Source organism: Galeopterus variegatus, unplaced genomic scaffold (assembly GCF_000696425.1).
Source record: "Galeopterus variegatus unplaced genomic scaffold, G_variegatus-3.0.2 Scaffold7484, whole genome shotgun sequence".
In the NCBI taxonomy this organism is placed as follows: Eukaryota; Metazoa; Chordata; class Mammalia; order Dermoptera; family Cynocephalidae; genus Galeopterus; species Galeopterus variegatus.
Genome location: NW_007733595.1, coordinates 82,191 through 100,144, shown reverse-complemented (window position 1 = coordinate 100,144; position 17,954 = coordinate 82,191). Strand labels below are relative to the sequence as shown.

The 17,954-nt window shown below is 55.1% G+C and overlaps 1 protein-coding gene across 1 annotated transcript; it reads left to right on the top strand.

Annotated features, from left to right (window-relative positions):
• The first annotated feature begins 4,642 nt into the window (after positions 1–4,642).
• Positions 4,643–17,751, top strand: LOC103607503 (cytosolic 10-formyltetrahydrofolate dehydrogenase-like). Its single transcript, XM_008591996.1, has 7 exons — positions 4,643–4,752; positions 7,484–7,583; positions 8,768–8,866; positions 10,992–11,157; positions 13,595–13,700; positions 14,877–15,076; positions 17,460–17,751. Exons 1-7 carry the CDS (start codon positions 4,745–4,747, stop codon positions 17,513–17,515), a joined length of 735 nt encoding a protein of 244 aa, XP_008590218.1. The 5' UTR covers positions 4,643–4,744; the 3' UTR covers positions 17,516–17,751.
• Positions 17,752–17,954: the final 203 nt, after the last annotated feature.

Here is a 17,954-nt window from a genome sequence, read left to right as displayed (position 1 = left end):
GAGTTGGAGGAGATGAGAAATGCTGGTGACCTGCCCCTTCTGGTGAGATGCCACATTCCTGGGCTGTGAGCTGGGAGGACAGGGAGCCCCACCCTCCTGGCCACCCTGCCTGGAGTGGAGCTTCCAGAAAGTGGGAGAGTGGGAGAAATTGGGGGGGGCTGGACTGGGCTCAAGTGCCTCAGACTCACACTGCCCTTAGTGAGATTCAGTAGATGGTCTTGAATAAATGTTTCTCATTTGCTGTATGCCCTTAGGAAAATTTCCAAAGACCTTAAATGGTTATTGTAAAATATTTTTTACCAATGTGGTTGTTTCCCAGGGGAATTGTCTATAGGGCTCCCCAAGCCACTTCCAGAAGCCCCCTCCCACCTTTTAAATATATTGTGTTCATGTTTTTATTATTCTTAAATAATATATGATTGTAGTTTTGATCTTCTCTCTGACCCAGTAAGTAAAAAGATTTTTTTTAGGGCCGGCCCGGTGGCGCACTGCTGTAGTGCGCCGCTTGGGAAGCGCGGCGGCGCTCCCGCCGAGGGTTCGGATCCCACATACAGACCGGTTCCCGCTCACTGGCTGAGCGAGGCGCGGGAGCAACGCCGAGGGTTGCGATCCCGTTGCTGGTCCCGGTCCGGTACGGGGGCGACACTGAGGGTTGTGATCCGTTGCCGGACATGGAAAAAGACAAAAAAAAAATAAATGTACACGTTTTTTTGTCTAACCTTTATTCTTATATTTCTACTTTTATGATGTCATGATAAGAGAATACAGCTTGCATATTAGTTTGTCAGGGCTGCTGTAACAAAGTAGCACAAACTGAGTGGCACATGCAACAGAAATTTGTCTCAGTTCTGTAGATTAGAAGTCTGAAATCAACGTGTCAGCAGAGCCACGCTCCCTCTAAAGGTTCTACACAAAAAAATCCTTCTTTGCCTCTTCCTGGCCTGTGGAAGCATCATCCTGATCTGCATGGAGACTTTCCCGTGTGAGTGTGTCAGTGCAATTTCCCCATTTTATAGGATTAAAATTGGATTAGGGCCCACCCTAGTGACCTCATCTTAACTAATTAAATCTGCAATGCCTCTGTTCCCAAATAAGGCCACATTCTGAGGTACTGGAGGTTAGGATGCCAACATATGAATTTTGGGGAGACACAATTAAACCCATAATAGCCTGTAAAAATTCTACTTTGTAAAATGGAGAACTTTTTATAACCTTCTATATGACACCTTCTTGTAAATGTTTTTTCGATAACCAAAAACAGTGATTTTATTATCCTTATTATTAAATGGACTTTGTTTTTTAGAGGTTTTACATTGATAGCAAAATTGAGCAGCAAGTCCAGAAAAATCCCTATATACCCCCTGTCTCCTCCCATCCTCCCCCACTATCAACATCACCCACCAAAGTGGGGCATTTGTTACAATTGATGAGCCCTTGTTGCCACCCAGAGCCCACAGTTTACATGAGGGCTTTCTTGGTGTTGTACGTTCTGTGGGTTTGGACACACATATGATGACCTGTGTCCCCCACGATGAGACCACACAGAGCAGTTTCACTGCCCGGGAAATCCTCGTGCTCAGCCTGTCCGTCCCTCCCTCCCCCAGCCCTTGACAACCACTGATCATTGTGCTGTCTCCATAGTTTTGCCTTTTTCAGAATAAGATACAGTTGGAACCATACAGTATNTCTGAGGTACTGGAGGTTAGGATGCCAACATATGAATTTTGGGGAGACACAATTAAACCCATAATAGCCTGTAAAAATTCTACTTTGTAAAATGGAGAACTTTTTATAACCTTCTATATGACACCTTCTTGTAAATGTTTTTTCGATAACCAAAAACAGTGATTTTATTATCCTTATTATTAAATGGACTTTGTTTTTTAGAGGTTTTACATTGATAGCAAAATTGAGCAGCAAGTCCAGAAAAATCCCTATATACCCCCTGTCTCCTCCCATCCTCCCCCACTATCAACATCACCCACCAAAGTGGGGCATTTGTTACAATTGATGAGCCCTTGTTGCCACCCAGAGCCCACAGTTTACATGAGGGCTTTCTTGGTGTTGTACGTTCTGTGGGTTTGGACACACATATGATGACCTGTGTCCCCCACGATGAGACCACACAGAGCAGTTTCACTGCCCGGGAAATCCTCGTGCTCAGCCTGTCCGTCCCTCCCTCCCCCAGCCCTTGACAACCACTGATCTGAGGGCTTTCTTGGTGTTGTACGTTCTGTGGGTTTGGACACACATATGATGACCTGTGTCCTCCACGATGAGACCACACAGAGCAGTTTCACTGCCCGGGAAATCCTCGTGCTCAGCCTGTCCGTCCCTCCCTCCCCCAGCCCTTGACGACCACTGATTATTGTGCTGTCTCCATAGTTTTGCCTTTTTCAGAATAAGATACAGTTGGAACCATACAGTATGTAGCCTTTTCAGCGGCTTCTTTCACATAACATGAATGTGGGGTTCCTCTGTGTGTTTTCATGGCTTGACGGCTCATGTCTTTTTAGACTGAATAATCCTCCATTGCCTGGATGGACCACAGTTTGTTTATCCACTTGTCTGCAGATGGCCATCATGGTTGCATACAAGTTTGGGCAATTACGATAAAGCTGCTATAAACGTTTGTGTGCAGGTTTTTGTGTGGACATCAGTTTTCAGCTCCTTTGGATGCATACCAAGGAGTGCAATTGCTGGATCACTGGTAAGAGTGTTTCCATTGTAAGAAGCTGCCACACTTTTCCAGAGTGGCTGTGCCCGTTTGTGTTTCCAGCATCAGTGAACGTTTCTGTTGCTCCCTTCCCCGTCCGTGCCAGCGTCTGGTGTTGTCAGTGTTCTGGATTTGGGCCATTATAATAGGTGTGTGGTGGTATCTCATTGTTTTAATTTGTGATTCCCTAATGAAAAATGATTATGATTCTTATTTGCCATCTGTATGTTTTCTTTGGTGAGTTGTCTTTTCATATCTTTTCACCATTTTTAATGGGTTTCTTTTCTTATTGTTGATTTTTAAGAGTTCTTTGTATATTTTGCATACCAGTCCTTTATCAGATATATAAATATTTTCCTTTGCAAATATTTTCCCCACACTGATTTAACAGGGAGTGGTAGAATGGAATTAGTATCGAAATCCTGTAGAGCTTTAACTACATACAGAGGGAAGATGCAAGGATCTCGGACCAAACCTGCCGAGCCAGAACCCTCACAGGTGCACTCGGGCACACCAATTTTACAAGGCTGGAGGTGGGCAGTGGTGGGGATGAGGACTGGGTAGATGGAGGAGCCCCTGGACTGGGAGATCCACGGGACAGGGAAGGGAGGTGTTGAGAATGACTCCTGGGTTCTTGTCTTGAGCAAACCGACTGCAAGGAGAGGTTGTTTACTGAAATGGAGAACTCTGGAGGATGGGCATGTCTGGGGGAAAGACTAAGAGGTTAGTTTCAAATATGTTGAATTTGAGAGGCTGTAAGACATCCTAGTGCAGATGCCGAGTAGGCAGAGGAGTGATAAATGGGTCTGGATTCCAGAGGAGCCAGGCTGGAGATACAGATTTAGGGGATGATGTAGCTGGAGATGGCATCTGAAGGCCTGGGTGAGATCTGCTGAGGAAGCAGTGTAAACAGAGCAGAGGAGCAGAGGGCCCAGGGTGGAGCCAGGGGCACTGGGTACTTTAAGGCTGGGCAAGCAGAGGAGATGGAAGGAGCAGTCAGAGAAGCGGGAGGCAGATTAGGAGAGCAGAGAGTCAGACGCCAGGAGTCTGATGTCAGGGAAGCCCACTCTGAGATCTCATTGGAATGGACGTGGAGGGAGGAAGTGGATTGGCCAGGGTGGGAGATGGGCTGTGTGCAGGGTGGGCTGTGGATTGGGGAGGCCACAGGGTGTGACTAGGAGGCAGAGCACTGCAGCCAGGAGCAGCAGTGTGTGCCGAGGCTCCCCAAGGCTGCTGCACCCCCAGGGCAGGCCTTTGGCATCTGTGAGCTTGTGACGCCTCATCTGCTGTGGACTCAGCCTGCTGTTCTGGGGTCTCTGCTGAAGGCCTTGCAAGAGCTGGACAACTGGGTGATCTTGCCCTTGGGGGTCCACCCTGATAGCTGGAAAGCTGCATGGGAAATGTACTGGTTTGCTGGGGCTGCCACAAAGCACCCCAGCATGGGGGCTGAAACAGCAGACGTGTCTCAGCTCTGGTGGCTCGACATCTGAGATGAAGGTGTCATCGGGGCTGGTTCCCTCTGAGGCTTCTCTCCTTGGCTTGTAGAGGGCATCTTCTCCCTGTCTCCTCACATGACCTTCCGTCTGTGTGTGTCTGTGTCCTAATCTCCTCTTCTTAGAAGGTCACCTGTCATAATGGATTAGGGTCCACCCCAATGTCCTCATATTAAAGTAATCACCTATGTAAAGACCCTATCTTCAGATACAGTCACGTATGGCGGTATGGGGTAGGTTAGGACTTCAACATTTAAATTTGAGAAGGGCACAATGCAGCCCATAACCAGGAGCAAGGCCCAGTGAGCCCTGGGCCCCGAGGGCACTGAGCACACAGGGAGCGCAGCCAGAGTTCCAGCCCTCAGTGCGGCCTGTCAGGGACTCGTGGCTGGGTCCATGCTTCACCCAGAAGCACAGGGCCAACTTGACTCCCCCGCCCACCCATGTAGGCTCACTGGTCGGACAGAAACTCTCGGACCATCCTGATGTGAGGAAAATTGGGTTCACGGGCTCCACGGAGGTGGGAAAACAAATCATGAAAAGGTAAGGGGCTGAGGAGGTGGGGGTGCCACTGGCCACAGAGGCTGTGGCCTTGGTTCAGAGTCTGAAAGTGGACGGCGCTGCTGTGGGAGCTAGGTCCTGCTTCTCAAGTGTCAGCGTGGACAGCCATTGCCGGTGGCCACATTCAATGTAGACGCTGACTCAGTGTCCGCATTTCTGACAGCCCTTGGGGGAGGCCTGTGTGGCTGCTCTGCAGAGCCCACTTAGATCAGCAAGGTTTTGGCACCACGCTGCCCAGTACGGGGCCACCAGCCCCCCGCAGCTACGGAGCACTTGAAATGGGGCTGTTCTGAATTGAGATGCACTGTGAGTGTAAAATGCACACGGGTTTAAAACTTAGCACACACAAAAAAGTAAAGGACAACAGGACCCCCTCATCCACAGGGTACCTTCTAAGACCCCAGTGGATGCCTGAAACCGTGCTTAGTACCAAACCTTTTATCTGCTATGTTCTTTCCTACACATATATACCTGTGACAAAGTTTAATTTATATATTAGGCACAGTAAGAGATTAACAATAATAACACTAAAATAGAACAATTATAGCAACATAAAGTAATAACAGCTACGTCAATATGGTCTCTCTTGCTTCCCCACAAACCCCCCCTCAAAATACTGTAATATTTTCCAGTCATGGTTCAACGTGGGGCAACCAAAAGCCCAAAAGCAAAACCGTGGATAAGGGGGAACTGCTGTATCTCATTAGTAATTTTTATACTGATTACAAATCAAAACGATAACGTTTTTGATTAGTTGCGTCAAATAAGATACATTATTAGTGTTAATTTCACCTGTGTCCTTTCAGTTTTCTTTTAAAGTGCTACCAACAAAATTTCCATTACAGTGTGGCTAGTAATTGAGGCTTTCATTCCCTTTCTGTAGACAGCGCATCCTCTCCCCTCTCATTCCTTGGACTTCAGCCTCAAACTGACTGGGCTGAGTCACTGCTTCACGCTATGACCTGGGCCAAGCCGAGGCCTCCGTTCTCCCACCAGCTCCACAGAGCTAGTTCAACAGGCTCAGGGGTTCTGGTTTGTAAGCTGGGAGCGGTAGATGGGCCAGGCCACAGGGCAGCGCCTGTAGGCCGGCACGCTATGACCTGGGCCAAGCCGAGGCCTCCGTTCTCCCACCAGCTCCACAGAGCTAGTTCGACAGGCTCAGGGGTTCTGGTTTGTAAGCTGGGAGCGGTAGATGGGCCAGGCCACAGGGCAGCGCCTGTAGGCCGAGTTCTGGCCCCAGCCTGTCCCCCCAGCCCACCTCTGGCCCGCTTCAGCCTCTGCCCCACTGAGGCTGGATTTCTGGGCGTGGGTTTTGATATGCATGCTTTGAATCATGGTGCAAACAAGAGGAGCCGGGGTTCTGCTGAGCACACTGGCCTGCAGGCTCTCTGTCACATTTCTGTAAGGACACATGACTACCCATCTTTGTCCGTGCTTTAGGGGTCACCTGTGTGATGTCCATGAAGGTCCAACTGCTGCACGACAAATCCATGGGAGAAGGGCTGCTCTTGTGTTAAAACAGGGTCTCCCTGTTGTAGCTTCCAATGCGGAACAGTGTTCTCTCTCCCTGGAACCCTTCTGCAGCCCCTGTCTCCCCTCCCCACAGGAGGGGTCCCGCCCCTCAGCCCTGCATGTCCCTCTGAGAGCTGCCCGGCTGGGCATCTCCCATTCTTGAGTGGGCACCCATCACGGTGGCCTCACCTGACGTCCCCCTTTGGTTCAGGGATCTGTGAGCACACCAGGCAGGCTGCTGTGCCTTGCAGGCCTGGCACAGAGTGAGCCACAGCATTGCCCTTGGGCGAGGGGCCTGAGGACAGACAGGGAGGAGATGGGGGGTGGTAGCCACATGTGGTCACAGCGGGTCGTTGAGCTAGCTGGTCTCTTCCTCTGTGGCATAGGTTTTAGTCACGTCTGAGCTGTGTGCCCCGTGATGGCACCTGAGACAGGGGCCCTCCTCCCCTTTGGCCCTGAGAGGAGCCCCCACCTCCCAGGTCCTGCCTGGTGCGTGGCTGCCCCAGTCGACTGAGCATGCACTCGAGGACAGTTCCACGGGAGCGCGCTTCTTGCCACCGATGCGACGTGCACTCAACTCCCAGTTTCTCTCTGTTTGCGCTGTTGCTAAAAACCAAGGTGCTGAAACCTCCATGGCCAGTGCAGCTGCTCTGGGTGATGATGCTGATTCTGATTCATTCACTGAACATTTTCTGGATGCCAGCTGTGCTCCGGGCACTGTGCCAGGCACTGGGGTTGGGGCAGGAAGCGGACAGACAGGTGCCTGCCTGGTGCGGCTCACGTTCTGGCAGATGGAGTGAGACACAGACACATGGAGTGTGAAGAGCAGCAGGAGTGTGCACAGACGGGGTCGGGGCTTTATCCGGGTGATCAGAGAGGCACCCCTGAGAAGGGGACACTGGAAGAAGGAAGAGCAGTCTGGAAGTGGGGGCGGGCAGTGTGCGCAGAGGCCTGAGGTGGGCGCGTGCTCGGGTGCTGGAGGGACAGGACGGCCTTTGAGCGCAGCCTCCCAGGGCCAGGGCCGCGTGGACGGTGCAGTGAGCCGGGCTGGGGTGGGGCTGGGGGTGGGCAGGAGAAGGTGCTGGGTCGAGCTCGCTCCCTGGAGCACAGTGCGCTTTGGACCTGCTGCACCCTCCCCCCGGGAACCCTCTCGCTCCTGGGCTCCCAGGCGTCAGCCGCACCAACCCTCTGTCCCTTCCAGCTGTGCCCTGAGTAATGTGAAGAAGGTCTCCCTGGAGCTGGGCGGGAAGTCGCCCCTTGTCATCTTTGCTGACTGTGACCTCAACAAGGCTGTGCAGATGGTGAGGGCCAGGCCTGGGGGATGGGGACGGCATCGGGGGCTGAGAGGGACAGCTGAGGGGGGCTGGTGTGCGGGGCAGCCTCGGACAAGTTGTCTGACCTCTCTGGGCCTCGGTGCTGCCCCCCGTGCAGTGGGACAATGCGAGTGCCTGCCTCCTAGGGTTGCTGTGGGTCAACATGTCTGAAGGGCTTAGAACAGCGGCTGCATGTGGCAAGTGCCGCAGAAGTGTCGGCTGTGGCTCCTGAGTATTGTCACAGTCATTGTCACTGTTATGCCTTGGTCCCCTCTCCACTCCTGTGGGAGCAAACCATAAGGTCATGTTCAACCAGGTGCCCAACCGTGCCTTATGTAAGTCCCACTTTGCCTTGGCAGATGACGTGACACCGCAGCATGGACACAGGAGGGAGTCCAGCTTCATTAGATGGGGAAACTGAGGGAGGCAAGGACTTTGTTCATGGTCCCCCAGGAAACCCGTGAGCCCTAGAGTCTTGGCTCCAGTGCCAAGGCCAGTGTTGCTGAGCCTTTGAGCTAGGCCAGAGCCCTGTGCCCTGTCATTGGGGTGTGCGGTCCCAGCTTCCAAGAAAGCCGGGCTGACCCTGGTTCTCCTTCCCACCTCGGGCTCCCCGAGTCCCACAAGCGGGCTCGCTTGGTCCCTATGAGGGCCTTTATTCTGCACTCCTGCCAGGAGTTTCCTCGGGCCTGGCTGCTCCTCCCTGCCCGCCGTCGCCCCCGCCCGGTCACCCTGCCACCGGCTCTGTGCTGACACGCACCATCTGGCCCGTCTCCACTCAGCCCCCAAGTGTGCAGCAGGAGGGTCAGACCTCCTGGAGCACCCACGAGCCTACCTGGTGTGCACACGGCCCCAGGTGCACTAAAGCCATCCCTCCGTTCTCCATCTCTACATTGTGGAGAGCAGCCTTGTCCGCAGCGGTGGGAGTCAGGGCTCGCCTCTGTCCCCCCGTGTTCTCGTTTCCTACACTGTCACCTCCTGTGTCTCCTCTCGAGGTGGCTGAGGATTGAGGGGGGCATGGGTGCCTAGCGCCACCCGGGCCTGGCCCCCAGGAGGAGGTCAGGACACGTGTGTCACCCCTTCCCCATGAGAAGGAGTAGCCCAGGCCTGGTGGGAGCTGGAGGCTGGAGCCCCTGGGAGGGGTCGTGAGCCGGATTCTCATCCACTCTCCGAAGGGCATGAGCTCCGTTTTCTTCAACAAAGGGGAGAACTGCATTGCAGCAGGTCGGCTCTTCATAGAGGACTCGATTCATGACCAGTTCGTGCAGAAAGTGGTAAGTTCGGCCCCAGGGACAAAGCTTCGTGCTTCTCACCGTCACTCTCCCTGCTCTGATCAGTCTCTTCCTTCTGACGGGCACGTGCTGAGGGCTGGGGCGGTTCTGGTTTGTGTCCTGCAAAGACATCTCACTGCTGTATGCTGACAATGTCTCTTGTTCCCCAAACCTAGTGACTGTTTTATGGTCCTTCTTATCACTGAGGGAAGCTCCCGTCCTGCCCAGGGCCGCCTCTCACTCCCTCTTCGATTGCTGGCTGTCAACCCTAACTCCCTAATTGGAGAGTCCTATTCCCAGAGCCTAAGTCAGCATCAGCCTGAGGGACCAAGGCCACTGCTCACTTGTATATAACTTTTGGGAGGCTTCACCTGAGTGGGGCACCCCCCAGTCTCAGCCCGACTCTGCTCCTGGGGTCCTTCTTTCTGCAGTTCGTGCTTGGGCTTGTTCATCGGGGCAGCTGCAGATGCCCAGGGGCGAGAGTGGAAGCTGAGACGCCTCTTGGATCTCCCCAAACATTGCTCCCACCACATGCTGCTGGCCAAAGCAGGTCACGAGCCAGCCCAGACTCATGGGTGGGAAACGGACGCCACCCCTAGATGGGAGGCGCTGCTGGAGAAGCGTCTGTCTGTATAATGTACCCTTGTTAGGGAGCCAGTGGACAGCTGGAGGTGGGGATGGGGGCACAGAGGTGGGTGAGCCGAAGTCCTGTCTGGGGGTCTGCAGGGAGTCGTCAGCTTGCCCAGGATGACCCCAGGGGCCAGAACCCCAGGGGTGATTCTCCAGATAGTCACAATCCCAAGTACAGGAAGTGAGATGGGCATCCCGGAGACTCACTAAGGTTGCTCTCTGCATCTTCGGGAGCCGGGGGAGCAGCCTGGACGACCAGGGCAGGAGCAGAGATGGGGAACAAAGCAGAGAGGGGCTTGGTGGTGGGATAGAGACCCCTCTCAGGACTGTCAGAGGTGCTGGTGGGAAGGGCAGAGGGTGGTCCCAGGGTACTTGAGACCTGCCTGCATCTGATTAGGGCTGGCTGGGGGTGCAGAGTTTGCCATGGGGTGAAGGGGCCCTGGCCAGGGGGGACAGGAGGAGGGAGAAGGGAGAGGACGGGGAAGGGGGTGTAGAGGGGCCAGCCCATCCTGACCACGATGTAGTTTGAATGAGGGTGGAGACGACCTTGTTTGACCTTAGGAAACCGAGGAAGGAGCCCGGGAGAGAGGTGACAAGAAAGGAAGGGGCTGACTCCAGCCTGGAGCCCAGAGGACCTGGCGCCTGCCTCACCACTGATTATGTTCAGCAGAGTTTTTGCTTTTGTTTTTAACACATCGACCCATACTCCAGTTCATCTTCTGACTCTCCACATCCTTAGGCTCCGGAATCACTAGACAACCCCTCCTGTCACATCCCTGAGGAGACTCGAGGCAGCAAAGCCTAGACTAACTCTTACGCTGGCTGAGCAGCAGGGAAGGCTTCCTGGAGGAGGAGGCTTTACAGATGGGTTTTAGGGGCAGGGGTGGGTGGATTCAAGCCTCAGGCCCCTCCACTCTGTGTCTGTACTACTCTGTACCCCGGGGCTACTGCAGCAGGATGGGTGTCTCCCCACCCCACCCCACATCCCGGAGTTCCTGGACAAAGAGCTCCTTCAGCATCTCAGGGTGGGAAGCTGGTGAGGACTGTCATCGCACACAGCCTGGGCTGTGCCCTGCCTCCCTCACTGACCACGCCCCACATCCCGGAGTTCCTGGACAAAGAGCTCCTTCAGCATCTCAGGGTGGGAAGCTGGTGCAGGACTGTCATCGCACACAGCCTGGGCTGTGCCCTGCCTCCCTCACTGACCACGCACACCTGCCTCCCTCCTACTCACCCACATCCCTGCATTCCTCCATTTACCAGCCTGTCTGTCTTGGAGACTTTTGTACCTTTGCATATAGGAGACATTTGGGGTTTCAAAGGTAGGTTTGGAACGAGCATTTGGAAAGCCCTGAGAGCTGGAATATGGAATGTGGACTCTCATCAGGGGTCGGTAGTGGGCACTGAAAGTGCAGACATGGGAGGTGGGTCAGGTGATGGCCATCGTCAGGCACTGCGGTGGCATCCACACACGACCTGACTGGAGGACTCTCTGCAGGTAGAAGAGGTGGGGAAGATGAAGATCGGTAACCCTCTGGACAGGGACACCAACCACGGGCCCCAGAACCATCACGCCCACCTGCAGAAGCTTGTGGAGTACTGCCGGCGTGGCGTGGAGGAAGGGGCCACGCTGGTCTGTGGTGGGCGTCAGGTCCCTCGGCCAGGTTAGTCACAACACTTCTGGGCCACTTGTGCAAACTGAGGCAGCGGGTGCGACGGCCTCTGGTTTCCTGCACGGCTCTACCTGGTGAAGAGTGATGGCTGAGACCAGGCACCTGCACAGTCAGGCTGCAGACCTCAGGCCCCATTGGGACCTTGCACGGGGTGGGCCTTGGCTGTTTGGACACCTGCCAGACCCAGGTATGGGATTAGCAAGGAGAGGACATGAGAACTGACAGCACTATTCAGTGCTGGTTTTAATCTATATTGTACCAGACTTTGATTTGCCATCAATACCACCGTATCCTTGAAATTCACTCCTCCTGGATTTCATGACACTTGATTTCACGGTTTCCTCTCACCTCTTTGGTCGTTACTCCTTAGCAATTGCTCTGTGGTGGAGACTCCCCCTCCATCTGTCCCTCCGATGCAGGCATGTCCCCGGGTCTGTCTTTAGCATGGAGCACTTATCTCAGCAGACACCTTGCCTGGAGGGTCTCCCCAACATGGCTCAGGTCCTCCCGGACACAGGGCTCTACCTCACCCACCACTCCTGCCCACACAGCCAGCTGCCAACTGCGTGCCTCCGCCTGGATATGCCCCAGGCACTTCAAACTCAGGTCCTCACAGCCTGCAGCCTGCCCTGTCCCCAGACACACAACCCTGCTTCTCTAGAATCCTCCATCTGATCGAGCCACCCAAGCCAGAAGAGCAGGAGCCACAGGGGTGGACAGTTGATGCTGCTTCCCCATTACACCGCCTGCTCTGAGGGGACAGGCACCACGTCCGTCTTCGCCACGAGACCCTTCCAGCCCAGCCTAAGCCTCGCACAGCAGCGGTGCACTGTTACTTGATGGAATGGAGGAGAGAAAGAAGTGGATCCCAGCCTTGTCTCTTTTCTGAGCCCCCATTCTCAATGAATTGTCTGATTTTTCCTGGCCCACCTCCTCTGTGTCCCTGCTGCCACTGTGTGGCCCTTGTACCTCGCCCTGCCAGGAACCTCACAACAGTCTCCTGAGTGCCCTTGTGAGCCCCGTTGATCCTTTTCTTGTCAGCTGCCAGAGCTCCGGAATTCTTCCCCAGTGTTCAGACACTTCAGCAGCACCTGTCGTCCTGCAGCAGCAGTGGGTTCAGACTCCCTGACCTCGCGCCCCAGGTCTTCCACGATCTGGGTCTGACGTGCACTTGTCTGGTGCTCCCAGCAGACTTCATTCTGTCCCAGTGCCGCACGTGCTGTCTTGTTCTCTGTGCACTTGCTGCTCCTGTGCTTACAAACCCTCCCCAGTGTCCCCACCTAGAGAGCTCCTGCTCATCACTCAGCTGGAACGCCGTCCAAGCCCAGCCTTCCTTAGTCACAGGTGCTCCTGGCACTTCACACCTCCTGAGCTTTTAGACTGGGTGCTGCCCCTGTCTGCTCACCCCTTTCCTGCACCACCAGACTGGGAGTTCCACACAGCCAGGGACAGGGTTGCCAGGGCCCTAGCTGGGCATGGAAGGCAGGGTTCAGGGACTGACCAGAGAGAGCATAATGAAGGCACCGTTCACAGAGCAGGGCCAGGGGAGCCAGCGAGCGATGGTGCAGCACCAGGCGTCAGGAACACCGGAGAGCCATCACCACCCCCCACTGGCCAGAGGGGGCCCAGAAGGGAGCAGAATCCCTGGAAAAGTGAGGGCAGAGTATGGGAAGGGGGCTGCCTCCTGTTGGCCACGCCCTGCTGGAAGGGAGGATGAGGGGCCTGGGCATGCGGTCCCCTGTGAGGACGTAGAGCAGGGGATGACTGGGAGGGGGAAGAGAGAGAACCAGCTGCCACTATCTCGGGGCACCTGCCACAGGTGTGGTTGCCACACCACACAAACCAAGGTGTCATCCTGACTGTGTCCTGGTAGAGACCACACGCCCCATGTGTGGGGCATCAGTGTCCAGCTTCCAGGTTCCAGGAAGGAGGAGGGAGGCAGTCACGGGAGTCCCCGTTGCCAGGACCAGTGTCCACAGCTCTTCTGTCTGCCTATCCCCTCTTGCTCCATGGGCTGCGGCAGCCAGAACGGAGGTAAAGCGTCTGGGAGGCTGCACTCACTGAAGTATCTAGATAAGTTTCCAGATGAAATCTCATCCTAGAAAAACTCAGGTCTTTGTTGTGGTGATGGGCTGTGGCACTGGAACTGGGCAGACTCGGGTTCGAGCCTCGGCACTATCACACACCAACTCTGTGAATTCCTGCCTCAATAGCATTAGTTAAAAGGGTTGTGGGGTCACATCAAAGGATATGCCTGGGGCAGGAAAGCCGCGCATGGGCCATGGCCTCAGAGCAGCCCTGACGTCGCATTTCTGGAGAGGTCACCGAGTGGCCTGTGTGACCCGGGCCCTGGCCAGGGTGGGGAGGCTGGACCACTGGGGGACTGTGCCTTCCTGTGTGCCACAGCCAGGGTCTGTCTTCCCTGCAGGTTTCTTCTTTGAACCAACTGTCTTCACGGACGTGGAGGACCACATGTTCATAGCCAAGGAGGAGTCCTTTGGGCCCATCATGATCATCTCTCGGTTTGCTGATGGGTAGGGATCCTGCTTATGTCTCTTGAAGGGCTGAGTCTTTTCCATGTGTTACGGGGTCTCTGCATGAGCTTAGGGAGTGGAACTCAGACGGGGGGAGCTGTGGACACAGCCTGGGCCTCCTGCTGAGTCTTCCTCCACCGCTGAGTCTGGTAGCCCTGTGAGCAGAGCCCGGTGGCCAGACGGGCTTCAGGTCGCACTGTGAAAAGGAGGCTGTTCCCTTCCGCCCTCTCTTCCCTTGCCACATTCTCCGTGGGTCTCTCTGTGTTTCTCGCAGCATGTTGGGTTCTGTTCTAATGGTGCATTGCTGTGTACTAGAGCACCCGGAAACTGAGTGGCTCAGAATAGCAACAGTTTGGTCAGGGCTCTGCTTGTGCCCTCCTCGGGCCTCCCCAGAGGTGCTCTCCAAGTGGTGGCTCAGGGTGCTGGCTGGGCACCTGGCTCCCCCACAGAGGCCAGGAGGAAGCTGCAAGGCTCCTCACCATCTGGCATCTGAAATCCCAGCACAGCCGTTCCACCACATCCAACTGGTTAAGCAAGTCACCAAGGCCAGCCTGGGCTTAAAGAGGAGGAGTTAGGCTCCTCTGGCCCCTGGAGGGGCACAAGGTTTCCCTGGCCGTGCTCGATCTTCTGTGGGCTCTTCTCCTGTACTATTTCTCAGGCCTGCCCCTTGTCTACCTAGCACCTCTGAACAGATTCAAAATAGTCCCTCATCCTCACATTTTACTCCCCACTGTCAAAAATATTGAAATTATCATCATATGCTGATCATATCAGAATAGGAGGCTTTAGTGACATCTACCGAGTAAATATTGTCATGAATCCTCAAACCTCTGATGTCTGGTGAATGCCCCACCTGCCCCAGTGGGGGGGTTCGTGCTCTTCTGTGTAGGGTGGGTTCAGCCTGCCCCCTCCCTGGGCTCCCGTGCCCCTCTCCATAAAGTGAGGGCCTCCCCTGCTGATCTGAAAGGTCCTTGTCGTTGGCCATTTGCGACCCTGCCCTGCTCTTCTCCCCTCCCTCGTTCCTTGCTCTTCTCTGTCCCGACCTTCTGTGTCCTGCACACTCGTCTCCTGTGAGGGTCTTGTGTGGCAGGGAGCTTGCAGTTGGCGGGGCTCCCACGTCCAGGGCTGGGCCCCTCTGATCCTCTCTCAGGGAGTTCTTCCTGGATTTCCCTACAGGGACGTGGACACCGTGCTGTCTCGGGCCAATGCCACGGAATTTGGCCTGGCCTCTGGCGTCTTCACCAGGGACATCAGCAAGGCCCTGTATGTCAGTGACAAACTCCAGGCAGGCACTGTGTTTGTCAACACATACAACAAGACTGATGTGGCCGCTCCCTTCGGAGGATTCAAGCAGTCTGGATTTGGCAAAGACCTGGGTAATCTAACCCTGCCTGTGCAGTGCTTTCATTTATTCATTCAACAAACATGGGTTAAAGGTTCCAGGTGCAGGGTGCAGCACTGAACAGGATGGCTGTCGGGTGCTCACTTCTTACTGGGGAAGGATGAGGACACATGGTCATTGTCAGTGAGCAAGATGCTTGCGGAGAGGCAGGAGTGCGGGAGGAGCCAGGAGAAGTGGCCTGGAAGAGGACACTTGCCAGGGCAGGCACAGCCTCTCCGAGGAGACCTGGGTGTGAGGAGGAGCTGGCCATAAAGACCCAGGGCACACGTTCCTGGAACGTTCCCCTGAGGGGAACTGGCTTTGGAAGTGGAGCTGCAAAGAGGCTCATGTGGTTGATGTGGGCCTGGGCCAGGGGAGGGAGAAGAAGCCTCAGTGGTGGGGGCAAAGGGCTCAGGCTTCAACCTCGGAGTGAGTGTGCCCAGGGTCCGGTGGGCGTTGTGAGACCTCCAGTGTAGAGAGGATGTCACCATGGCAGCAGCGGGTGGTCCCTGGTGCTCACAGGCACGTGGGTAGGAGCAGTTCTGTTTCATCACTCAGGCCTCCTGCTCGCTCCACCCTGCCACCGTGGAGGCCAACAGCTAGGGACTAGCTGGGTCCAACGGGCAAGTGTGGCGGGCGTGGCCGGCTGGGACTGGGGAGAGCAGTGTGCTGTCTCTTAGAGGCCTCAACCTTCCTTGTCAGGCTCCTGTGCCAGCTCAGAGACCACAGGGAGGGCCAAGCTGAGGCTGGAATCAAGGGCGTCACAATGTCATTTTTCCTTCCCCCACATTTTGAACCTGTAGAAAACCCCAAGGGTGCTTGTGAAGGGAGCCTGAACAACATCGTGCCATCTGACGCCGCATACACACTGTGACCGCACACGCGTGCACACGGGGCACCTTACTCTCACCTTGCGTGTGCAGGCTGGGCCCTCCTGCTCCCCTGTCCTTGTCTGCCACTGCCTCCTGCCACCTCCCAGGCCCATCACCTCCCAGGGGAGGCTGTGGCTGCCCAGTCCCTAGGATATGACCTCGTTCACTTGTGACTCTTTCCCCCGAGACCCCCAGCTGCCTCCGTACTCCAGTCCCTGCGTGGAGAGGACCAGCACCCTCCCTGCAACAGGTCTGCAAATGGAGCACTCCAAACAGCCCACCTGACGGGCCCAGAGACCTCAGAGGGGTGCAGCCACAGCATTTGGGGAGGTGCTGCTCCCAGGGCCAGCTGCACCTGGTGGGGAACTGTCAGGCAGTCACGGGCCACACATGCTGGGCACAGAGCCAGGATGCACTGGCCACATAGCACAGCCAAGCTCCAGGGGTCTTCAGGGTCCTGAGAGGCGTCCCTTTTCCCAGCCACAGCTTAATCCAGAGCTAGCTGGAGCAGCAGTGGGCAGAGGAGGCATGTCCAGGTAATGGACGGCCTCCAGGCTTCCCTTGGCCTGATGGTGACCTCTGGCCCCCGGCCATGTTATGAGGAGGTGGTGGGAGCTGGGGAAGGTTCTAGAACCGTTGACCCAGATTGGTTCTGTATTCTGACACCTGCATTCGAGTCCTGGCGCCGCCGCCCACAGCCAGCGGTACCTGTGTTTTGTCAAAAGTTTTTACTTTCATTTAGATTCAAAGGATTTGTTGGTAAAAGAAACCACTCATCACACTAATAAACCAGTTTATGGTGTTTATTAAGGTATAGCAATAAGCAAGTAAGCAAAGAAAGCGAGATTATGCATATTTTAAAAAAGAAGAGAAAAAGAGTTAAACAGTGTTCACATCACCAAATTGGGGAAACACCTCCATCCAGATCCAAGCAGTTCTGGGGAATCCCAGTTGGGATTGTCCTGGGCAGTGCGTCCACTCCAAGGACGAGTCTTCAGAGAGCGGTTTGGGGAAATCCTGCTTATGTGACCCAGCCGCAGACTGATAACATCAGTCTGTGTGCAAACATGAAGCTGTGGTTATTTCATGAACACTTGGATCTTTTCTCCCAAGTCTTTGGGATGTTCTTCGGCCCTGGGAACTGGCCAGGTTCCCACGGTCCAAGAAGCTCCAGGAGTTACTTTCCTTCTTATCTGACGGTTACCAAGCACCCATCCCGCACACCTGCACACAGTTTCTGAGTCTGGCACATCAGTCAGAGGCCTAGCGATGCCTCTGAAGCCTGAAAAGACTGTAAACCTTAATTCTCCCAACAACCTGGGTCGGGTATGTTGCCTCCCTGGGCCTCAGTTTCTCATCTGTAATGGGATGAGCCAGGCCATCCACCACGTAGTGGTTCCAGGGTTTGGGTGAGAAGATACAGTGGCAGTGCTGGGGACAGTGTCCGATCCACAGGAGGAGCCACTGTGACCACGATATGCCTCAGTGATGTGTGGTGTCTTGCAGGAGAGGCGGCCCTGAACGAGTACCTGCGGGTCAAGACGGTGACTTTTGAGTACTGAACAAAGGCCTCCGAGAGAGGAAAGACCCCATCTGGCTGGTGCCTCCTCATCCCACACAACCCTGACCTGCCTTCCCCAGCTGGGGCTGCCTCAGGTGGCCTGGTGGCCCCTCCCTCCCCAGTGCACCCCCTGTCTGCGCCTGGACACCCTCTGTCCAATCAGAAGCTGCCCTTGGCTGAGTGAGGGGTGGCCCCAGGGCAAATAAATGCAGCCACCAAAAAAAAAAAAAAAAAAAATTCTGAGCAGAGGCTGCCTACACCCGTGGCTGCTCTCCATCTGGGGGTGCTCCTGGGTGGCCCCAGGAGTCATGTGGTCACCCCGAGTCCTGGTCAGGAGCGCTGTTGCGTGTCTTTGGCAGGCCGGACTCCCTGGGGAGAGACATAGGAGGAAATGGAGTTTTGGCAGGTATGAGACGGAGTTATGGGTGCTAGAGGTTTGG